The 24,517-nt window shown below is 47.8% G+C and overlaps 1 protein-coding gene across 1 annotated transcript in view; it reads left to right on the top strand.

The window, feature by feature from the left end:
* The window catches only part of Wfikkn2 (WAP, follistatin/kazal, immunoglobulin, kunitz and netrin domain containing 2), a 5,930-nt gene extending 1,208 nt beyond the window's left edge, over positions 1 to 4,722 (top strand). The window contains exon 2 of the mRNA XM_028772480.1: positions 1,563 to 4,722. Within this exon, the coding sequence (XP_028628313.1) occupies positions 1,563 to 3,083 (1,521 nt within the window). The 3' untranslated portion in view covers positions 3,084 to 4,722. The remainder of the gene's footprint in view (positions 1 to 1,562) is intronic.
* The last annotated feature ends 19,795 nt before the right edge of the window (positions 4,723 to 24,517 follow it).

Genomic DNA, 24,517 nt, shown 5'->3' with positions numbered 1-24,517 from the left:
TGCAGTGGTACACAGTGGTAGGATGCTGCAGTGGTACACAGTGGTAGTGTGGGGATAAAGAAAGAGGGAAAGTGGCAATCCTCCTATCCAAGAGCTCATGCCATCAGATGGCTGCCTTTGGAGAATTTTTTGCACTGATACTAGCTAGCCTGAAATCAGGTGGGACTTAGGGCCAGTAGGACTCTGGCTGGCTTTGCATACTGTCTGGAGAAGGCACCTGATGGCAGCTAAAGATCCAGGTAGCCTAGATTCATTGTAACTCCTTAAGTGGAAGTACTCTAAGTGTTGCCTCCAGCATTGCTTCACCTGGTCCCCAAGGGCTCTGGTTCCCGAGTGTCCAGCCACTCCTGGACCTCTGGACCCTGGTGGACTTGCCTAGCCACACTGGAGCAGAATAGCCATCAGGTCAAAGATCAGGCTTCCTGTCCACAGGTTGCTGTGTGTCCTTGTCCACCCTCCATTCTAAAGTTCTCTCTCTCCCTTGACCCTCAGCTCTGGATGTGACCCATCTCTGTCTCCAAGCTTCCCCTGTTGTGGCCCAGAAGCCTATGCCAAACAAGGGCTTCAAAACAAAGTCCTTATTCTGAGCTGAAGGGGGGGAGAAGAGTAAACAAGTCGAGCAGCCGGCTCCACACAGCCGGGTGGGGGGTGTTTTCCCCCCTCTTAGCCCATGTGGAATGTCAGAAAGGCTGGACTCAAAGTGGGAAGGACAAGAGGCCAGTGTGGTGGGGACTAATTCACACAGTCACTACCTGGTGGAGGATTAGCAGCCCAGCCAGCCGCCTAGCCACACGGTGTGACATTGTGCAAAGCACCACATGCAATCAGCATTCGTGTGGGCTCCAGCTGGCATGTGCTAATTTCGAAGAATTAGAGTAAAGCCTTCCATGACTCCACAGAAGTCAGAGGGAGATTACAGACTGGCAAGGTTTGCTGACACCACACAGGAGGACTTTTTTTTTTCTGGTCACAAGGGCGTCTGCTACCCTTGTGTATGTTAGTGTCTCCCAGGGGAGAAGATAGGTATAATTAGCCTTGACCATGGATCCAAGATGAGACCTCTTCAAGTTAGCCAGCACATCCTAACCCCAGTGGGAGAAAGGCAAAAAGTCAGCCTCATGGTGTAAGCCTGTGCTTCATCTGGGTAACCGGATGATGTTCCGTTCCAGGATCCCACTTGAGAAAGCTTGAAGCCCTTCTCTGCCACCTCTCCTCCCTGTGGCTGTCGCCTCTCTGCCATGGCCTCACTTTGAAAATGGTAGTGAGCACATAGCCCCCTTTAGAGGTCTGTGACCTATCTCTTCCCATGCTACCAGCCCTGTGACCTTGGACAAGTTGCTTAACCTCTCTGTGCCTTAGATTATTGTGTACCAGGTGGTAAGCTGAGGGATGTCCAGAGCCTGACAGACAGTAGGTGTTGGGTGTCTGTGTGTTCTTATCCACATCGAGTGCTTTGTGTAGTCGAAGGTATAAGTCCTCATGTTACAGCCTCTGGAGGAGATGGAGGAATCTGTCCTTGCTTCCTCCATGTTCAGAACTCTTTCTTTCTCTGGCTCTTTCAGGAATGTGAGACTTATGAGAAGTGCTGCCCCAATGTGTGTGGAACCAAGAGCTGCGTGGCAGCCCGCTACATGGATGTGAAAGGAAAGAAGGGTCCTGTGGGCATGCCCAAGGAGGCCACATGTGACCATTTCATGTGTCTGCAGCAGGGCTCTGAGTGTGACATCTGGGATGGCCAGCCCGTGTGTAAGTGTAAAGATCGCTGTGAGAAGGAGCCCAGCTTCACTTGTGCCTCTGACGGTCTCACCTACTACAATCGCTGCTACATGGATGCCGAGGCTTGCTCCAAGGGTGTCACGCTGTCCGTGGTCACCTGCCGTTATCACTTCACCTGGCCCAATACCAGCCCCCCACCGCCTGAGACCACACTACATCCCACCACAGCCTCCCCGGAGACTCTCGGGCTGGACATGGCAGCCCCAGCCCTGCTCAACCACCCTGTCCATCAGTCAGTCACCGTGGGTGAGACGGTGAGTTTCCTCTGTGATGTGGTAGGCCGGCCTCGGCCAGAGCTCACTTGGGAGAAACAGCTGGAGGACCGAGAGAATGTGGTCATGAGGCCCAACCACGTGCGTGGTAATGTGGTGGTCACCAACATTGCCCAGCTGGTCATCTATAATGCCCAACCCCAGGATGCTGGTATATACACCTGTACAGCTCGGAATGTCGCTGGGGTCCTGAGGGCTGACTTCCCGTTGTCAGTGGTCAGGGGCGGTCAGGCCAGGGCCACCTCAGAGAGCAGTCTCAACGGCACAGCCTTCCCAGCAACTGAGTGCCTGAAGCCCCCAGACAGTGAGGACTGTGGAGAGGAGCAGACGCGCTGGCACTTCGACGCCCAGGCTAACAATTGCCTCACCTTCACCTTTGGCCACTGCCACCGTAATCTCAACCACTTTGAGACCTATGAGGCCTGCATGCTGGCTTGTATGAGTGGGCCGTTGGCCACCTGCAGCCTGCCCACCCTGCAGGGCCCCTGCAAAGCCTATGTGCCACGCTGGGCCTACAACAGCCAGACAGGCCTATGCCAGTCCTTCGTCTATGGCGGCTGTGAGGGCAACGGGAACAACTTTGAAAGTCGTGAGGCCTGTGAGGAGTCGTGTCCCTTCCCAAGGGGCAACCAGCATTGCCGGGCCTGCAAGCCACGGCAAAAGCTTGTCACCAGCTTCTGTCGGAGTGACTTTGTCATCCTGGGCAGGGTCTCTGAGCTGACTGAGGAGCCTGACTCAGGCCGTGCCCTGGTGACCGTGGATGAGGTCCTGAAAGACGAGAAGATGGGCCTCAAGTTTCTGGGCCGGGAGCCGCTGGAAGTCACTCTGCTTCATGTAGACTGGACCTGTCCTTGCCCCAACGTGACAGTGAGCGAGACACCGCTCATCATCATGGGGGAGGTGGAGGGTGGTATGGCCATGCTGAGACCCGATAGCTTTGTGGGTGCATCGAGCACGCGGCGGGTCAGGAAGCTCCGTGAGGTCATGTACAAGAAAACCTGTGACGTCCTCAAGGACTTCCTGGGCTTGCAATGAAGCTAGCCCAGCTACCCTGACCCTCCTCCGCCCACCCACCCCTGCCCTCAGTCACCCATCCAGGTGAGATCAGGTTAGATAGCCATGGCTCGGGAAGAAACATCAGCTAGCACGTGGGAAGAAAGCCACCAATGTCCTAAAGCCACCGAAGTTTTAGCGCCACCTATATGTTCTCTCTGCCTCTCCATGTCCTCACTTTGAAAATGGTAGTGAGCACATAGCCCCCTTTAGAGGTCTGTGGCCCACCTCTTCCCATACTACCAGCCCTGTGACCTTGGGCAAGTTGCTTAACCTCTCTGTGCCTTAGATTATTGTGTACAAAGTGAGAATAGTGGTTGTACCCCCAGGCTTAGAAGAGAATGGTAAGCTAAAGGAGGTCCAGGAGGCCTGACAGGATCTTTGGATTCAATAAAACGTCTGTATCTTCCCCCCTCACTGTACCCGCTAACCCCACCGAGACAAGGTTTCTCTGTGTAGCCCTGGCTGTCCTGGAATTCACTCAATAGACCAGGTTGGCCTCAAACTCAGAGAGCCGCCTGCCTCTGCCTCCCGAGTCCTGGGATTAAAAGTGTGCACCACTATGTCTGGCAAAAGGTCCGTATCTTTTTTTTAGCTGAGAAGGGTTGGCAAAGGGAAGAAAGGGTACAGGTAAGTTGTTTCCTGTGGGTAGTTCCCCTGGGCAGCCTCACCCCTCTCTGCTGACCCATGCCCCTCTGCCCAGTCTCCTAGCCTGGGTTCAGGAGGAGCTGTCATCTGTATTGTCAAATGGTTTAGCTTGTATAGGAGGGTACATGGTGAGAGATAAGAGGATCACTTAAGACAACTGCCCCCCTGCCTCCTGCCCCACTATATCACTGTAGTCAGAGACCACCCACATCAAAGACTGTGAGCAGAGGGAAATCAGAGCATTCAAGCTAGGCTCTAACTTATCCTAATGGAGGCTGCAGAGATGGCTGCCTTTGGTGGGGTCGGTTTGTGTCACCACACCAGGAGAACCCATGTTTTCTCTCCTTAGCTGCATTGGTTTGTTGGTTTGCTTCTGTTCATTTCAGCTCAGTGGACACTTCCTGGGTGCCAGGTGCTAAGACCATAGAGAGCTAATACTGCTCTACAGGCCAAGTCAGAAGGTAGTCCCGATTCTCGGCTCTGCCAGGAGCCAGTGAGTGATTGTCAGCAGTCAGGCATTTCCATCTGGTAGGCCAGGTACTTTCATGTGCCATGGACTTCCTAGGAGAAGCTCAAAGATCTGTTTTTGGCAGCAAGAGAAATAAAGAAGACAAAGGCAGGAGGAACAGGGGACAGCCTAGGCATCAGAGCGGAGGTGGGCCCAGGGAGAATGCATATTGCACAATGCTGCCATCTGGTGGTGCATATGGACACTTGCAGGGATCAGGAGAAAAGCTCTGGGAGGGGCCTGGGAGGGGCCTCTTGGCGATGGCAGCTATGAGATCACTTGTTTCTTCTGGTCCCAGCCACATAGGCACTGGGGTAGAGGATTTGGAACCCCTCTGTCACCTCTGCATCTGCCCTGTTCCCTCCTCAGCCCTTCATTCTGCCCACACCCCTCAAAAGGATGCCCTAATGTCTTCCTCAAATATACAGAGGACAATACTAAATAAAATTTCATAGTGTCAACTGCTCTACATGTGTAGCTCTTTTGGGAAGGTGAGGAAGAGGCTGTGATCACGTCATTGACTCTGGTACCTCTTAGAAGGGAAGTCTGGCCGATGGCACCGTATTTGGGCAGTGGAGAGATGCAGTAGGTTTTCAGGTCCCCTGTGAAATATGAGGCTCCTTAACCACACTCTGAAGAGTTTGTGAAATAACCAGGAGAAAACCTGGTTACTTTTCCACACTTGTCGGAAGGGCTAGGGCCCTGGCGTGTGGTCTAACTGCTCTACGGGGGACAATGGGGATCAGGGGCACAGACAAGTTCCTCCTGCCTCTGATACTGTGGAGTCTAAGTGTGAAGGTGGGAAGGGCAAGAGCAGAGCAGGCAGATACTCAGCTGTGACTTCTAGGGACACCAGGAAGAGGCCTGCTCTCCAGCATCCTCAGGGTGCCCGAGTTCTGACAACTCTGGCAGTAGTGCATTTGGCCCCAGGGAGATTTACTGCTGTTCCCCAGACCCAGTCAAGAGTGAGGAACCTATAGCCTGTCTGACCCTCAGCAGAGGCACCCCTCTCTTGCAGTTCCATGGGGTTCTCTGGGCCATACCTAAAGGGGCAATCCAAGCCAGACCCAGCCTAGCTTAGAGCATCGTCTTTCACCTATAGTAAAGGCTTGAGAAGGGGGCGAGGAGCTTTGATTTCTAAGAGATGAGGGGGCAGGTAGTGGGAAAGCCACACCATCACTGACGGACACTGAGTAAAGGACTTAGCCATCGGGATGACACGAGTGATGGTCACTTCCTAACCTAGTCAGGCATCCAGGGAGGGTGAGGTTTGTCACCTCACTCTGTCCACAGAGGCCTGGAGACGTTGCCTGAACCTGCTTCTAGACCACAATGTCCAACAAATACTCTCAGAGCCCAAGGACAAGTGCCTCACCTGCCACTTCAGTTCACTTATACAAAGAAGAGTCTAAACCCCACAGTTAGGTCCAGTTTGCTGTTCTGCTCCCCTGGTAGAGAGGGAAATTACGGGGAGGTTGACATCATAGAAATTACCCAGCCCATGAGACCAGGGAACACCAAGATCTGGATCTGCCTGTCTCTACTCTTCCTCCTTCTACAGGCATGCAGTTATGCCTAGCTGTTTTTAATATGACTGCTGGAGATTTGAACTCAGGTCCTTGTGATTGTAAGCACTCTTACCTGCTGATTCGTCTCCCTAGTTCCACTCACCAAGATCTGAATCCAACCTCCATCCCTATCTGAACCTCTTCATGCCTAACCGTACAGAGTACTAAGAACACTTACTTATGTCATGTTGCTGGTTTGCTGGTGTGTGTGTGTACAGGCACACTCACGTGTGTGCTCATGTGTGTGAATACAGGGACACTCATGCTACAGTGCATGTGTGGCTGTCAGAGGACAGCCTCAGGCATCTGCCCTCCCCTTCCACCTGGGACTTGTATACACCACACAGCTGGCCTGGAAGCTTCCAGAGACTCTCCATCTCCTAGCTCATCACAGGGACACTGGGATTGCAGATACTCGCTACCTTGCGCCTGGCTTTATGTGAGTTCTAGACACTCACACTGAGGTCCTTGTGCTTAGAGGCAAGTGCTCACCACCAAGCTGCCTCCTCAGCCCTGGATTTGTTGTTTCGTTCCACACAGAGTCTCTCAGTGTAGCACAAACTCACCTTGGCCTCACTCTGCAGTCCAGATCGGTCTCAAACTCAGGATTCTTCTATTTCACTCTCTCAGGGGCTGAGATTACAGGTTTGCTCCACTATAGTGTCTCGGTAGTCATAGCACTTAGAGAGGTTTGGGATTTAACCCATCACCCTTGTAAGAACTACAGCCTGGCCTAGAGTGGTCCATTTACCCTCTGAAGCGCCCCAGGCAGGGCTGGGCCCCAGGACCAAACACTATACCTCATTGTTCTGGGATTTGGGCCTTGGCAGGCTCCCGATTATCAGAGAACATCTGAAATGAGCCCCTTTTGTGGGCTGATTTTGGGCTCAGAAGCTTTGGGGCTCACGAGAAGATGAGTACAATAGAAGCTATGGCCATCTCTGACCTGCTGTGTGAGGTTGATTTCTCTCTGGAAATAACACCTTGTCTTTTCAGCCTCGTTCTCCTGAGCCTTCATGCAATGGCCAACACCAAGCAGGCTACCAGGCTGGGCTAATCTGAGTTTCCAAAGCAGGGTTCCCAGCCTGTGGCAGTCACCTGGCTCAGTCTGCTAGACATGCCCTCAATCCTGCTCCGGGACGCAAGGAACCCTAGGCCACCTGCTGCAAGGCCAGTCTCATGCTTCCCTGCTTGCGGTAGAGCTCGCCCCTTGCTGTCTCAAGGCCGTATGGCTCTTCCTACCACTAGCCTGCTGCCCAGGCCTTTTCTTTTCTTCTAATCTATTCAGGCTTGGCTGACACTAGACCAGAACTGTCCCCACCACCCCAAAGCAAGGCACTGTGGCTTTGTTTACCACCATCACCCCCGCCCCCCCCGCCCCGCCTCCTCGGACACTCTGCTCTATTGTCTAGCCAGCTGCTCACTAGTCTGATGTCACCTTCTGGACAGCGGCACCAGAAAGCCACCCAAGCACTAGGACAAAACCTAACTAGGGAAGGGGACAGTAGTAACCCGTAGCCCTGTGGTTGTTTCTTGCAGCTGTGATCTCCAACTGCTCCGTTATGATAAATCACACCAACAGTTTACTGTGTGGCGGCACCAAGCGCCTTCTCCTGTGGTCCACACCAAGATCCCATGAGGCACAGTGACATTTTCTAGGTGAGGAAAAATAAAGCAAGAAAGTTTACTTAGCCATGGCCAAAGCACAGGGCTACAGTTGCAGCACTTGGGAGCCAGTGGCAGGAGGATTTCAAGTACAAGGCCAGGCTAGGCAAAGAAAACACCATCTCAAAAACAAAGTTGAAACAAAAGAAAAGAGTTTGGGGCTATGTCTCAGTTCAAGTATGAAGACCTGAGTTCGGATCCCCAGAACCCATGTAAAAAGCTGGGTATGACCTATAATCCCTGTGCAGAGGAGGTGAATTCAGGAGACTGGGGCCTTGCCCAGCCAGCCAGCCTAGCTGAATATGTGAGCTCCGGGTTCAGGGAGAAAACCTGTTCCAAAAATACAGGTGGAAAGAGATGGTTCAGTGAGTAAAGGGACTTGCTGCCAAGCCTGATGACCCAAGTTCAATCCTTAGGTACCACACAGTAGAAAAAACAAAACCTATCCCCACAAGTTGTGCACAGATACATACATAACACACACACACACACACACACACACACACACACACACACACACACACGAAACTTCCAGGATCATACAGCTGCTAAATGGTAAACCCAAGGGTTATGTACTGCTATAGAGAACTTTGAATGCTTATGTTATGCTGTTTCTACTAGTATATAAAACACACACACACACAAGCTCCCGTGCCTGCACTGGCAGTGTCTAGCTCCAGCTGGCCAGCCTCCGGTGCATCACCCAAGGTCTGTTTACATCCTGGACACGTGACAAGCTTCCAGCACACACAACTGGAGTCATGGCCTAGATTCCTGAGCCCAACATCAGCCTTGTGCCTCCTCATCCTTCAGGAGGCAGCTCCTGGGGGAAGCCTCTGCTGTCCCTAGGCAGCCTCCGCCTCTTCAAGTCTGGCATGCCTCTAGGCTGGTGCTGACCCAAATCAGAGTAATGGCCAGGGGCTCCAGGAACACTGGGGCCCAGCTCAGAGCTCACAAGGGGGACTGGCTGGATGAATGCAGGATCTGGGAGGAGGGCCATGAGGAGCCACTGCATATTTTGACTACCATGTGCCAAGAATGGTCCCTCTGGGGTCAGTCTTCTCCTCAGCCCCACTCCTGTAGCTCCTCTTCCTCTTCTCATCCCACCTTCCCAAGGAGCTAGGGTGTCTCCTCCTCTCTAGAGAATGTGTGAGTAATTCAGGCGGGTAGTGGCAGGGCTCCTGGGTCCTATTCTTGGCTGTGCCCTCATTCTGGAATGTGCCCTGAGGTCAACTGACACTGCTCTCTCAGGCTGTCAGGAGGAAGGAAGAATAAGGTTCCAGGGGTACCTCCCAAGGAAGAGTGTGGGCAGGCAGGTGGCCATGCTGTCCCGACCTCTCCTCCCCTGCCCTCCATCTTAGACTCTCAAGCCCCTCAACCTTTCTGCTTCAAGGTCAGGTTGGAGTCTCTCTTCATATCCGAAGCTGACCAAGGATAGAGAACCCTGACATCCAGATGTCTAACAGTAATGGACGCCTTTAAGCTCATTCACATAAAGGGAATATGAGACTCTGTCTTGGTGTGTACCAGCCCAGACTAGCCCAGAGGTGGGAGCTTTTCCCTGCACATCACTGGCAAGGTGCCGGGAATCCCAACATACTGGTGTTACTGCTCCTTCTGAGTCTTGAGGAAACTTCAGAGCTCCGGCAGGATGAAGTTTTTGCCATCTTGATTTTTGTTTTCTGGTGTATGGGAAGGGACCTACGCAGCTCAGTCTAACAGACAGCTGAGGGGGGTGGGTGGTGGATGACTTGTGTCCTTTGTATGTGACAGTCAGGACCCAAGGCCTGAGTGAGAGAAGTACCTACCACAGAGAGGGGCAGACGCTTGCCTGTCAACAATGCTGAGTCGTGTCCTTCACATATGCTGCCCATTCCATACCTCACCGTTCTTGAAGGTCTGTCTTCATTGTCCAGTTGACTAGACTCGGAAGCACCTAGGAGCCACAGCTCTGGGCTCATCTTGGGAGTCAGGGAGATGTTTCCATAGAGGTTTAACTGAGGAAGACAGACTCAGACTGAATGAGGGTGGCAACATTCCATGAACTGGAATCCCAGACTAATATGAAAAAGAGAAAAAAGAAGCCCTGGGGAGATCGTTCAGGTGGCACAGTGTTTATCTTGCCAGTATGAGGGCCTCAGTTCGATGCCCAGAACCGCCCCCCAACCCCCAGCACAAATCTAGCTGTGGTGACAAAGCTCCCAATTCCAGCACGGAGGAGCTAGAGACAGGTGCATCTTTGGGGCTTGCTGGCATTCCAGTCTAGCCTACTTGATGACTCCAAGCCAGTGAGAGATTTACCTTCTGAAGACTAACATCTGAGGTTGATGTCTGGCTTTCACATGTACATCACACACACACACACAGACACACACACACACAAGGAAAAAGCCAACTGAACACCAGCATTCATTTCTTTCTGCTTCTTCACAGAAGATACAATGCAACTCATCACCTTACACTCCTGCCACCACCACCTCAGGGGCTGCCACCATCCCAGCCATGTTGAACTCAGTCCCTTCAAATCCTGAAGTGGACTGAGCCCTTTCTTCCTCAAGTTGTTCTAGTCAGGTATTTTTTTTTTTCTCACAGCAGATGGGTAGCTAATGTCCAGCCTTCTTTAAGCTGGCATTATTTTATGACTTTGCTGTTTGCAGACCCCACCTTAATCTAGAGTCACTAGAAGGGAAAGATAAAATGCCTCTTGGATTCACTAACCCAAGGCCAGGCCGCTCAGGATGTTGATAAGTAGTTGCTCAGTGGGTTGGTGAATAAATTAAGTCTTCTGTGTCTTACAGAAAGCTGCCTCGCAGGGTACTTTCTCCTAATTTACATATGCTGAATTTGAGACACTAAATGTTTAACTCAACTTCCCTCAAGTCATAGGGCTAAGGAATGGAAGAGCCAGTACTAAACCAGGGTTGGTTTGACTTTAGCTATGCCCTTTTTTAGGGTGGTACACATATTGGAATCACTTTGCTTAGATGCTGAGGCCCTCAGTGGTAGGTCCCCTCTTGACTATGCTTACCCAATATTTCCATCTGGTCCTGGCTGGCCTCTGAGGGGATTGAGCCTTACAGAAGGATTGTGAAGGCTCACTCTTCAGTACCCAGAGTATTGAGTACACATGAATGAACTCAGAAGGAACACGGTTTAAAATGTAGTTCTTCAGTCGCATTGAGCGCATCTCAGGTGCTACGGTAGTGGCACGACCATATTGTGTGACACAGACAAAATCCTCCAGGGTGATCTACCTACCCAGCACAGCCCTGTCCTGAGCTAAAAAGCAGAATCATTTTCTCTGGCAGAGGACTCATGTAGGGGGTGTGGGGATCTCTAGTGTTCCTTAATGCTATGCGTTTGTCTTGCCAAGGACTCTAGGGGGTTCTATTTTTAGCCATCTGCTGGTATGTGGTCCTATGGTCTTAGAGCCAACAGTACTATAGACTCTCTAGTCACTGTAAGTAGGCCCTAACTTCAACCTCGAGATCCTCATGTCTTTTCTCCCAGGAGGCTTACAAACCTTCAGGCAAATGAGATTCAATATCCCAGAGTTCTTGAAGAGGTATAAAAGTCAGTACATATACACACACTCGTGCACGTGGACAAACACACACACATACATCCCATTTAGGTGAGAGTGAGTCTACCGAAGTGTGAGCTAGTTATAGCGAAGAGAGACTGCTGATTGGTAGGAACTAGAGACTCAGTCCTCCCAGGGAATGCCACCATGCCTGTGACAGCTGCCACCTCCCAAGCTGGTTGACAGCAGGTCCGTTCTGGGCATACTTTCAGAGACATCCATGCTGCCCTGTCATTTTGTTTCTTCTGGGGACATCCTGACTAAAGTCTAAGAATTGCTTTATTTGTGGTCATTGCTTTTGTAATTGTACTGCTTAAGACTTTAAAGAGGTACCAAGCCAGGCTTGCAGATCCTGGCCTGTAATCACAGCTACTCATAAGGTTCAGGCAGGACTACAAGTTCAAAGCCTGCTTGGGATAGAGTGAGCTCAAAGCCTGCTGGGACAGCTTAGCAAGACCATGTCTCAATGTAAAAAAAGAAAAAAGGGGCCAGCAGTGGGTAAAGGCGCCTGCGACCAAGCCTGATCGCTAGGCTCCCCATGGTAGACAGGGAGAAAAGACACCTTACAATTGTCCTCTGACCTCCATACATGTGTCCTTTACAAAACAGATTAGAGTCTAGTTTTAAAAAAAAACATAGAAAAAGAATAATACATGTGAGACTCCTCAGTATCTGTCATGAATTAATTAGTAAAGGAATAAACAAACAAACAAACAAACAAATAAATAAAGGAACAAGGCATTTGAGCTTTAGGATCCTCAGGCCCCCTTGCTGCCCACAGTGGCTACCAGCAAGAAAAGGTCAAGGTTAGAAGGGAGCATTTGTTCCTGGGACAGACTGACTGGCCTCAGCTTTGTGGCTGTGGGTAAGTGGCCCTCTCTGCCTCAGCATCTTTGTCTGTAAACTGCATAATAATAGGAGCCGAACTGCCCTGCAAAAGCTGGCTGTCCTGGGGCCGGTTGCTCCAGTTGGTTGGGAATAATTAATTGCTTTTGCATGCTTCTCCTGATGGCTAGAACAGAGGAGAATGGCGCCCTGCCCACAGTTACCTTGGAGAACAAAGGGAGAGTAAATGTCATCTCCTTTGTTGGCAGGGAAGGGTCCAGGAGGAGGGTGGCTGGGGAAAAGAAGGGGAGGGGGGAAGGGTGGGGAAAAGAAAAGAAATAGAGAAAGTCCCACCCCTGTCCGGCCATGAACACTGGCTTGGGCAGCTGATAGCCCAATAAGCAGAGACGGAGCAACAAGAACAAAGCCGGGAAGCCCTGGGCCTCTAGGGAGACCCCTTAGTCCATTTCTGTACCCTTCATTCCCAGCCCCAGTGCCTAGGATCAGGGAGCCCGGCTCTCACTGCCTCTTTTCAAGGACCATACACCTTCTCTCTTTAGCCCAGTACACATGAAGCAATGGAGTAAATGTGGCGTGAGGCTCGCAGTCCTGAGTAATCAAGGACAGACTCAAAACTCTTTCCCTCTCTTCAGGACACGGTATGGTTCTAATAGAGAAGCTGCTGTCTGTGGATGAGCAGAGCCCATCACCAGTGTTACACAGAAGGAGACCCAGCTCTGTCCTGGGCCTCCGCTGAGGTGTATCCCTTTGACCAATTAAATGCCTTGGTGACAGATTTGTTTCCATGACTGAGCGCGAACAGCACTTAATGTGTGCTCCACGTGCATTATGTCATTAAGTGTCTGTAGCCCTGTGAGGTGTGTGTTAGTCACCTCCACCTTCGCCTCCTCATTTCAGAGATGATGAAGCACGTTCAGGGGGGTGGAACGATCTGCCCAGGTCCCTGAGGGAACAGGGACCAAGCCTGGCTGGGCCCCCATGTCTCTGAAGCCTATACATTTGCCCACAGGCATAATAGCCTACGCCATAGATCAGGAATAGAGATGGATGGCTCCATCTAGCCTCAGCTACCTCTCTTATCATATCTGATCATAAGCCTTTCCTCCCAGGTTTCTCAGGAGAAACCAAGGTTAGCTTGACCTCCCGTATGGGTTTAAGTTATATTGCCTGATATTTATGTATCGAATACGCTCCGACAAGTAACATTTCCAATGCTCCTCTAGAGAGGAAATGCAGGTCTAAACAGATTTGGCTGACAGTGCACAGCTACTAGGGATGAGCTTGGGGTGCAGCCTCCAGTCTAACCCCCCACCCCCCTCCCAGCTTGTCTGAGAACACTAGCAGTAATGTAACCCGGAGACTTCCTCAAGCATTTTGCATTTTTGGTTTTCTGAGACAGGGTTTCCTTGTGTAGTCCAGGCTGGCCCTGAACTCAGAGATCCACCTGCCTCTGCCTCCCAAGTGCTGGGATTAAAGGTGTGAGCTACCACCAGGCACTCCTTGCATTCTTACAGATCACTCTACCAAGAGCTTTAGTGTTACTAGGAAGACCTGAACACCCATCCCTTCCTGTAAGTTTGGCCTGAGACCTGGAGCAGACCCTTGTCCTTTCTATGCCAACGCTGGCTCTGTGTGGTCAGAGCAGCCATGCTCTCCACACTGTCTCAGGCACAGGAGAGCGCGGCCAGCTTGTGATGGTATTTTTGGCAGATCACAGAAGACGCTAAGGAAAGCCTGCAGAAGTTATCCAAGGGGGAAGAGTTACAGGGGGCTAATTTCTGTAAAAGTTTATATAAAATGCTACCTCCAAAGCTTGTGGGGGTTTTGTTCGTTTTTTATTTTCGACACAGAGTGTCACCATGTGTCATCAGGCTTTTCCAGAGATGATAGACATTCTCCACCAGGTCCAGCCCCAAACCTCATTCATTCATTCATTCATTCATTCATTCTTTTTCTTTCATTTGATCTTTCATTCTTTCTTTTCTTCCTTCCTTTTCTCCTCCTTCTCCTCTCTTCTTCCTTCTCTTCTTCTTCTTCTTCCTCCTCCTCCTCCTCCTTCTCTTCCTCCAGCTCCTCTTTTTCTTCTTCTTTTTGACAGTGACTCATATGATGCTGGCTGGCTTCAAAATCCTCATGTAGCTGAGGATGACCTTGAACTCCTGCCTAACCCGTGCTGGATGTACAGACCTGTGTTACCAGGCCTGGATTAATGAGATGCCAGGAATCGAGGCCAGAGAGCCTCACGCATGCAAGGCGAGCGCTCTACTCATCCGTCTCCTCCGCCCTCAAAGTCTCCTTCTTTGATTTGTGCCCCAACTGAAAACTACTTCAGGCATCTGGCAACCAACCTGGACAGGGCAAAACAATTGAGCTTCATAAAGATTTGCTTCCTACACTGGGGGCAGGGCGTGGAGCTGAGGGTGCTGGGGCGGGGGAGGTTCTGAGTTTGTGTAATGGACACACTTTCCACTAACGTGGACTTCTGGAAGGGTGGAACCTTGTACAAACACTGACGTCACAAACTCATACGAAAGGTAGGAATCAAGCGAGATGACCCCTAGAGGGAGCCTCTTGCCTGAGGAGGTTTCCAGGCTCCTCAGTAAGGAAACTCGTCTCGAAAGGCTGGAATCAGAGCCTCAGCTCTTACACAACCCAATCCTGCCCTTGTTCCTGCTGCTCTGCCCTTGAACCTCCAACCTGCCCTCTGCGCCCCACCTCCGGGTTTGCTGAATAAGAAAGTTCTAAGCCATCTTTCTTTTACTGGGATTCCATACAAAGCTTGGAACAGTGTGTGTGTGTGTGTGTGTGTGTGTGTGTGTGTGTGAGAGAGAGAGAGAGAAGGAGGTTAAAAGTTTCTAAGTTCAAAGGCAGCATCTTCAAGGAGCAATAGAATTTTGTGTTTTGATTCCCTCCGGCTCTCTGCCAAGGTCAGCAGCATGTATTCTTCCTATTGCCGACACACCAGGTGACAAGGAGCTGTGTCCAAGTCCTTTTCCATTTCTCTCGTCCATCTGTGGGAGCTGGGTAATGAAGGGGGCCCAGGCTTCCCCAGCGAACACTTGGTGACTCCTTCAGTACAACTTAACTACTCCTCTTGGTCTATAGCTTCTCAGAGCATCGTGGTCTCTGTGTGTGTCACACTTCCAGTGTGACCTGGGACAATGACTGGGCTTTGCGCACTAACTTCTGCTAGACTACAGCTTCACGAAGGTGGCAAATGTTCTGTGTGTATGGATATCGCCAGCAGGTCCTGACCCGCCAGGTGGTTCACAGATTCCATTTCTCCAGTTGATACAGTGACTGACTGTCCCATTGTTTCTTGTCTAAGCAAGAATTTAGGAACCAGAGTGAAATTCTGAGCCTATAGGAGCCACATGAGTTGATACATCTCCTAGTGAAGACCAGGACCAAAGACTTCAGAATGTAAAGCTTGTTACTGCTTCTCAAGCTGATTAGCCGGAGAGCAGGAGTGATGTCATCAAGCATGGCTAGCTCCTGGCTTGTAAGCAATGCCTGGCAAAGGCTGAGGTGAAAACCAGTTTGGGATTGCCCGACATGTACAGAAGAGGGAAATTTGGGAAAGCCTATTTTATAGGACCTTCTACCTAAGTTTTTATTATTGTTTGTGGGCATTGGTGGGTTTTGTTGTGGTAGTAGTGGTGGGATTTTGTTTGTTTGTTTGTTTTTGTTCTGTTTTGTGCAGTTCTTTTGCTTTTTGAGACAGGGACTCATGTGGCCCTCAAACTCTCCATGTAGCTGAAGATAATCTTGAATTTTTGTTACTACTGTCTTTACCGCCAAAGTGCTAGGATTACAGGCATGTAGCACCATGCCCAGTTTATGTGGTACTTTGATCTTGGACTTCCCATATGTGAGTTAGGCACACACTCTACCTCAGCTTGGATGGTTTTTTTTTTCCTTGTATTTGGGTATATGGGTATACACACAAATGTATGGTATATATATGTGTGTATACATTTGTGTGTTCCCACAGAAACCAGAGAAGGATATGAGGTGTCCTCCTGTAAAGGGTAGTTCACTATAAAGTTGACCTATTAGCTGGGTGTGATGGCACAAGACTTTAATCCCAGAACTTGGGAGGCAGAGGCAGGTGGATTTGTGAGTTCAAGATCAGCCTGGTCTACAGAGTGAGTTCCAGGACAGCCACAGATACATAGAGAACTCTGTCTCAAAAAACTGGTAGGTAGGTAGGTAGGTAGGTAGGTAGGTAGATGGGTATGGGGGGGTGATGGATAGATAGATGGATGAATGGATAGATAGATAGATAGATAGATAGATAGATAGATAGATAGATAAAGTTGACCTATTTGAGGACAACCACTGTAAGAAAGGGTTGCAAAATAGAATCCCATGGCTCAAAGCCAGCTCTCTTGTGGCTCTGTCACAAGCCCTTTGTCTCCATTTCTTCATCTGAGAGGAAGAAATGGCACAAGTCCACAGGCGTGTTCCATACAGATTGAGATGAGTTAAAACGCACAGGGGCTTAGAGCAGGGTCAAGACAGTGTAAGCACTGGCTATTATGAGTGCTCAGCCTCTGAGGTTGACTGTTTCCTCTGAGCCTCAAAGACTTTGTGACTGTGGCAAAATCAGCATTGACAAGGAACATGTAAGACATGGTCCTTCCTACTGTCCTTCAAACTGGGGGAGGGGGAGAAGGAGACACACACGTGTGTGTCTCAGATCTTCCAAAAAGCCTCTATTGTAAGGGACCTCTAGTCAGATCTCAGGGCAGTGTGGACAACACTTTTCTCAGGCTACCTCTCATTGCTCCCATATCTGGAGGGCATAGACAGGATACACACCTGTCACTTGGCTTGAAGGACGCTCGGCCTCTCTTATATAAAACCCTAGAGTCTGGGCATAGCAGCACACAACAGCACCTTCAGCACTTAGGATGTGCAGGCTGGCAGATCGGATCAAGAGTTTAAGGCCAGCTTTGGCCTTATAGCAAATTGGAGGCCAGCCAAGCTCAAAAACAAAAACAAAATTAAATCAAACAACAAAAATCTCCTAAAAAAACAAAACAACAGTGACAACAAAACAACAAACAAAACAAAAAAGCCACAGATTTCTTCGAATTATTCCCACCTCCCTTTCCACCACACACACAAATCCTTTCTTCTCTTCTTCCGATCTTGTGGAAGACCTACAAAAACATAGTATTTCTGAGTTTCCTCTGATGAAAACTATGTTGTTCTTGGTCTTTGGTTAAGGAGCCCCTGGTGCCACCTTAGTTTCTAGAAAGGCTGGCCCTGTAGCTATCTTAGCTATATGGAAATGGCTCAGCCATCCCTATGGCATTTCCTGGAAGGAGGAAGGAATTAGCAGAAGTAAGTCATTGGGGCTACACAGAACCCTAGAACAGTGGGTAGCTTACAAAGCAAGGAAGGGAAGATGTAAGCCCCGGGGAAGATGTAGGCAAATGGTGTGTCGTATGTGGATAATAGAGGAAGAACGGGCATGCTCATTCCAAAATAAGGCAAATCCTTACTTGAAATGAAGGGATGGGTGGTAGGAGACTGGCAAGGAGCCATCTGGAAGGGCATTTCTGTTTGCTGCAAAAAAGTAAGAGGCTAGTTCTAGCATGCTGATCCTGTGTCACCCACTGGGAATCTGAATCTGGACCCTGTCCTAACATGGGTAATATATGTTTGGACTTATTATTCCGTGTGCATGTGTGTGTGTGTTTGTGTGTATTTGTGTGCATGTGTGTTTGTGCATGTGTGTGTGCATGTATGTGTGCGTGTGTGTATGGGTGTGTGTTTGTGTGCATGTGTGTGCATGTGTGTGTATGTGTGTGCATGTATGTGTGTGTGTCTGTGTGCATGCGTGTGCATGTGTGTGTATGTGTGTGCATGTATGTGTGTGTGTGCATGTGTGTGCATGTGTGTATGTGTGTGCATGTGTGTATGTGTGTGCATGTATGTGTGTGTGCATGTGTGTGCATGTGTGTGTGCATGTGTGTGTATGTGCGCATGTGTGTGTGTATGTATATGTGTGTGTAGAAGTGTGTGTGTACATACGTGCATGTGTGGGCATGAGCATATGTGTGTGCTTTCGGGCACACACATGTGCACATGCATGCATGCATGTGGGACACAGCTGAGGCTGTTCTTGAAGGCCTGATCCTTCAGCTTCCACCTACCAAAGGCATGTCGCTGTGCCCACTATGGTACCATTTATTTCTGTTTTTAATTATTTTTTTACTTATTCACTTTACATACCACTCACTGCCCTCTCCCAGTGATCCCATTACCTACGTCTTTATTGGTACAATAAAGATAGTATTCCCTTCTCTCATCAATATAGAGACCAGACTGGTACATGTCCATGCTTGTGACACTGTGTGGTCTAAAGGAATTGTGAATTAATGTGTTTGCTGTACATACATGTATGGCATATATAGATGTGTGTATGTGTGTGAATGTAGTGTGTGATGTATATATACTTGTGTACATATATACACACCTGTGTATGCTGAGCCCAAGAAGGATAGCACGTGTCCTTTTTTTTCCTTTTTAAAGATTTATTTATTTTATATATGTGAGTACACTGTAGCTGTCTTCAGACACACCAGAAGAGGGCATCGGATTCCATTACAGATGGTTGTGAGCCACCATGCAATTGCTGGGAATTAAACTCAGGACCTCTGGAAGAACCACCAGTGCTCCTAACTGGTGAGCCATCTCTCCAGTCCCATCAGGTGTCCTTTGAGACAGTCTTTCACTAAACCTGAAGCTAGGCTGGTGGCCAGCAAGCACAGTGATCCTCCTGACTCTGACCCCACAGTGTTGGTGATATACAGTGTATGTGGCCATGTGTCAGGCTTATGTGGCTTCTGGAATTTGAATCCAGTCCTTCTGTTTATGTAACACAAGCTCTTATCCATTTAGCTGTCTCCAGCCCTGGGAAAGTGTTGTAGTCAGAATCTGGTTTTAGGGGGAATAACACAATCTATCCTTCACACTCCAGAAGAGGCTATGGTAGCATGTTTTCTCAGCCCTCCCAACAGTGCTAAGGAAGAAAATGACTCTCAAGAACCACAGCAGGACATCTGGAGCACCCATGTGGAGAGACAGCTGCAACATTACGGCTGAAAAGGAAGGTTATGTTTAACTTTAAGGTTGTGGTGGTTCTTTTTTTTTTTAAATATATAAAAGTAATGTCTAGTTCTGTCTAAGTGGCTTTCCCACAATTAGTTTTGAACATTTGAGGAGTATATAGGCAGAAGGGATACTACCTACAGTATGTGCCAAGGTTTGTCTAAAAATATTGTACACCTGTTCTATGTTCTGCACACTGGTTATATTTTGTCAGTGAAGTAAGTCCTCATAATGCCTGGAGGAATGTATTTTTCCTTCCAAGTCCTCAATGTTTTTTCCCTTCTGGAAAGCAAACCTCCTCTCCTTTTCTACCTGCACTACGATACAGCGAGAGCCATTATCCATCTGGTGTGCCCATCACTAGAGCTGTTTCTAACCACTCCTATCCTTGGCCCAGTATAAATAGGAACAACTACCATAATTTCTTTTTCATGGCAGCATGGACACTTTGATTTAGCAACCATTTTCAGCTGTCTCCAGAAGGCATATCATCTCGACTCCTGAGTTTAAATCAGTTTATCAACCAAGGATGCTAAACCTGGGTTCCCCTCTGTGTTTCCAAACTGAAAACACAGAACCCACAGTGTTCATTAAGATGTGAATAGACTAGCACTTAGGGTGTTGAGCGGCTTTTGATTCTTTGCCAATAACTGACTATAAAAGGTGCTGACGTTAAGAAGAGACCCAAGCATGGTGGCCTCATGTCTAAAATCCCAGCATTTGGGAGGTAGATAGAGGCAGATGAATCACCACAAATTCAAAGTCAACCTAGCCCACAATGAGTTGCAGGTCAGCCAGGGCAGTGAAATGACACTCTGTCTCAGAAACCCCAAAAACCAAACCAACCGCCAAGCAACTAGCTAACGAGGCAGGTTTTCATTAGGTTCTCTGATTCCACGGGGAAGCAAACATGGCTAAAGTTATGGACTTTGTGGCTTCTAAAAATAGGAGAACCTTGCCAGGCAGTGGTGGCACACGCCTTTAATCCCAGCACTTGAGAGGCAGAGACAGGTGGATTTCTGAGTTCGAGGCCAGCCTGGTCTACAGAGTGAGTTCCAGGACAGCCAGGGCTACACAGAGAAACCCTGTCTCGAAAAACCAAAATAATAATAATAATAATAATAATAATAATAAAATAAAGAAGAACCTCTAAGTACATATGGTCTATCAGTTCACCGACTGCTGTCTGCCTGGTCCAGTCTCTTGGCATCTTAGGTTACTCAAGTGTAGCCATGAACGCAAGATCCTTCGGCTTCAGTGGCCCAAGTGCTGGAGCGCTGAATTGCAAGTGCACACCATCTACAATCGATTTTCTGACTTTTTTTCTTTAAAGCTATGATGTCATGTAATATAGATCGGTCTTCACCTTGCTGTGTAGCCAAGGATGAGCCTCCTGTGGCCACCTCTCCAAAGTGCTTAGGCCACAGGTATATACCAGCACTCTCAGTTCTTCTATTGGTAAAGTGATGAGTTCTCACATTCCCCAATCATCTTCCAGTCACTGTGCCCCCTTTCACACAGCCATGTGTGCTAAGTGACTCAAGGTGATTAAGTAATTAGACTTTAGACACAAACTGCCCCCAGATTGAATGTTTCTTTTGAATGTTTGCTCAACTGTGAGATCATCTTACAGTTCCAAAAGAGGATCCTTCTAAAATATAAAGTCTTCTGCGATCCCAGCACCCAAGAGGCTGAAGCCAGAGGAATGGGAGTTTGAGTCCAGCCTGGGCTACATAGCCAGATCCCCAAATCTAGGTCAGTGAGATGGCTCCAAGGGTAAAATGATGACCTGGGTTCGATCCCTGGAGCCTACATAAAGGTAGGAGGAAGGATCTGACTCCACAAAGCTGTCCTCTGACCTCCACACGCACGCATACCATCGCAGACATCATCAGACACAGACACACACACGCACACACCATCACACATACACACCATTACACATGCACCATCTCACACAACACACCATCACACATGCATCACACACACACACACGCACACACACACAAAATCATGTCTTACAAAGGTTTGCTAAAGGAAGCTCTTTAACAATAGTAATTAATAGCAATGGTAATTTACAAACATATGAATGACAGGTGCTAGTACGTATTATTGAAGATTACTTTGGAAAGTTATTTTGCCATTCCTCAGAGTATTTATCAATAAGCACAGGTAAGGAATGAAATTAGCCTCCGAGAACTGGGCATAGTGGCACAAACCGTAATACCATCATCAGGAGGCAGAGGCAGGCAGATTTCTGTGAGTTAGAGGCCAGTCTGGTCTACAAAGCAAGTCCACGACAACCAGGACTATTACACTGAGAAACTCCATTCCCCCCCGCCAAAAAAAAAAAAACCGAAAGAAAATAAAATAACCTCAGAGGCTAGTGTGTTTTAGAAGTAGCATCACAGTAAATTAGCACCTTAAGCACAGGGAAATCACACAATGCTTCTAAATTGAGAGAAGAGGGGCTGGAGAGATAAAAGCCTTGGTCTTCAGTGCAGCCCATTTGGGAGATTCTGTGGGTCTTTGAGAGGTGGAGTGCATTGGGAGGTCCTTAGATCCTTGGAGCTGGACCCTTGAAAGGGCTCATGGGACTCTCTTCTTAACTCCTGATCCCCCTGCCTACACCTCCCAAATGCTGAGATTACAGGCATGTGCCACCATGCCCAATTAAACTGTTTCTCAGTTAATAGCCTTAATAATAATAATAATAATAATAATAATAATAAACCTGATGGATACACACAGTTAAATGCCTTCTGCTAGATTCTTCATTTTAACACTTTTGTAAGAACTTCAAGTCATGTGTCTGGTACGTCAAAAATAGGTTTATTCTCTTGACTTCAAATAACAGTATCAATGAATCAAAGGGAATACAGCTTAGTATTTAAAGGCATGACCACCTGAGTCTGAGTCCCAAGTGTGTCACTTACTAGCCATGCAGTCCTGGGCTAAGCTTTTTGTGCTTCAGTCTCTTCCCCATCCCCACCCCCACCCTTACCCCACATGGTTCCTAAACTGGGTTAGAACCATGCTTGGCACACAGAAAGTACTATCAAAGTATTTAACTGCATCATTTAAAAGGGTTTTTAAACTGCCTTCAACAAACACAAGTGCCTGTCTTTTCCAGTTGCATGCCCTGATATTGATTCTAGATCTTTCCAAAAGAGGAAAAGACTTTCCAAGTATAAACTACAGAAACTAAAGAAATCTGATCTCAGGTGACCTCCCAGCACACTGAGTGATGTCCTGGCTCTTACTCAGCAGTGACAATTTCTTTTCTTTCTTTCTTTCTTCCTTCCTTTCTTTCTTTCTTTCTTTCTTTCTTTCTTTCTTTCTTTCTTTCTTTTTTCTTTTTTTTTTTTTTTGAGACAGGGTTTCTCTGTGTAGTCCTGGCTGTCCTGGAACTCACTCTGTAGACCAGGCTGGCCTCGAAATAAGAAATCTGCCTGCCTCTGCCTCCCAAGTGCTGGGATTAAAGGCATGGGCCACCACCGCCTGGCTTTTTTTTTTTTTTTTCTTCAGCAGTGACAATTTCGTGCAGCTTTCTAAGGAGGATGTTTCCCTCATCTGTTCCTATATTGTTCCCAGCTTCTGTCAGAGGCACACATTGCAGCCAGCCAAGGGTAGAAAGACTTCTTTATCTGTGGCTTTTGAACTCATGAATTTACCACCTACAAGCAGAAAATACTTGAAAACCTTTGTCTTTATTCAATATGTATACTTTCGTCATTTTCCCTAAATAATATAGCATAACAGATATTTATATAGCATTTGCATTATATTAGATATTATAAACAATCTAGAAATTATTTAAAGTATATGAGACGGTGTGCATGGGGCATATGCAAATATCACACAACCTATATTAGGGCTTTGAGCATCCCCAGATTTTGGAATCTGTTGAGGTCCTGAAGCCAATCCCTCAGAGATACCAAGTGACAACTGTATAATTTATATTTCATGACCATGATAGTTTGTTTGTATAGGGAACAGGTATGGAGGAACATCTCCAACAAGCATTTTAACTTCATCATTCTAAGTATGACCAAAAGTATATTTCATTTTCTATGTTATAGTAACTATATGTTACAGTGACTTTATTTATTTATTTATTTATTTATTTACTTTATTTAGACAGGGTTTTCCTGATTAGATCTGGCTGTTCTGGAACTCACTGGCCTCAAACTCAGAGATTGGTCTGCTTCTGCCTCCTGAGTGCTGGGATAAAAGGCATTCATTACCAATACTAGGCTCTCAGTGACTTATTTTTAAATAACCCAAGTCCTGAAGGTTCCATTAACATCTCTCAGTTAAGATGGAGGTACTTGAGAATCTCTGTGAATGAAATGCGTATCAACACACATTTAGAAAAACATCTTCAACTCCAGGGTAACTTTAGCTTTCCCTTCCAAAGGCAAGTTAACTTATCCCAACAAAGAAATGTTGCTGGCCACATCAGATGTGTCTTGACTGCAGAAGGTCTGTGCCTTGTGTGGTGGTAGTCACCTGTAACCCCAGCACTTGGGAGGCAGAGGCAGGAGGATCAGGGGGTTCAAGGCGATCATGAGCTATAAAATGGAGGACGGTCTGAGCTATTTAAGATCTTGCTTCAAAAAAAAATTTTTTTTTTCTCAGATGTTAGGCACTGGTAGTGGGATGCACTCAACTCTGAAGCTACCCTTTCCCCCTGCCGGCAGAAAGCAACCTGGAAAGCTTGTCCTACATTAGGGTTGGGCATGCAAAGGCTGTTACAAGAACTATAGCTACTGGAGCTGAAAAGACGGACTAGACCTAGAGAAATAACTTCACAAACTGTAAGCCAGACAGTCTTCTCACAGAAGACCTGAAGCAGATGACAGCGGGGAGAAAACGGATCCGGGATTAAGACGTAAGCTTTTTTAAATGTGCTAGACACAGGTTCCTTTAAGAGAATTTCCATTCCTAGTGAGGAAAAAATGAAAGCATGCAGAAACAGGGCCTTTGTTCATTCTCTTAAAAAAAAAAAAAAAACAAGTGAAGTTTTTGTTTCTGAAGACAATCAAGATAAAAATTTATCTGTCTCAAATCAACATGAATGCACCAAGATGACCTTTCTTTAAGAGCTGAGCAATTCGTGTAGTCTTTACAAATTCTTTTGTCTTTGTTAAGCTGCCTTATCCTGATGTTTTGAAAAATGTGTTAACGCTAGCTTTTTGTTCCAAGTTGAAGCTATGATAACTTCATGGATTCCTGTCACCTGGTGTTTTAATTACTGTTGATATCCAAACTGTCATCCCAAAAGCTCAGAATGGGTGACCTGGGCAGTGAGAGGCTCCACTCTATACTCCAAGACTTATTCATTCTGTCTAAGGGACAAAGGCCTCACCATGGAGTACAAGGGGGCAGCTTCCTTGTTATTTCAGTGCCTGTTGCCTTAAAACTTTTATTGCTCTAGACAGCTTGGGTGACAAAAGGCTTTTGTAGGCCT

Source organism: Grammomys surdaster, unplaced genomic scaffold, assembly GCF_004785775.1.
Source record: "Grammomys surdaster isolate TR1022 unplaced genomic scaffold, NIH_TR_1.0 213, whole genome shotgun sequence".
Classification (NCBI taxonomy): domain Eukaryota; kingdom Metazoa; phylum Chordata; class Mammalia; order Rodentia; family Muridae; genus Grammomys; species Grammomys surdaster.
Note: the sequence above shows the minus strand (reverse complement) of the source record. Positions and strands in the feature narration are given on the sequence as shown.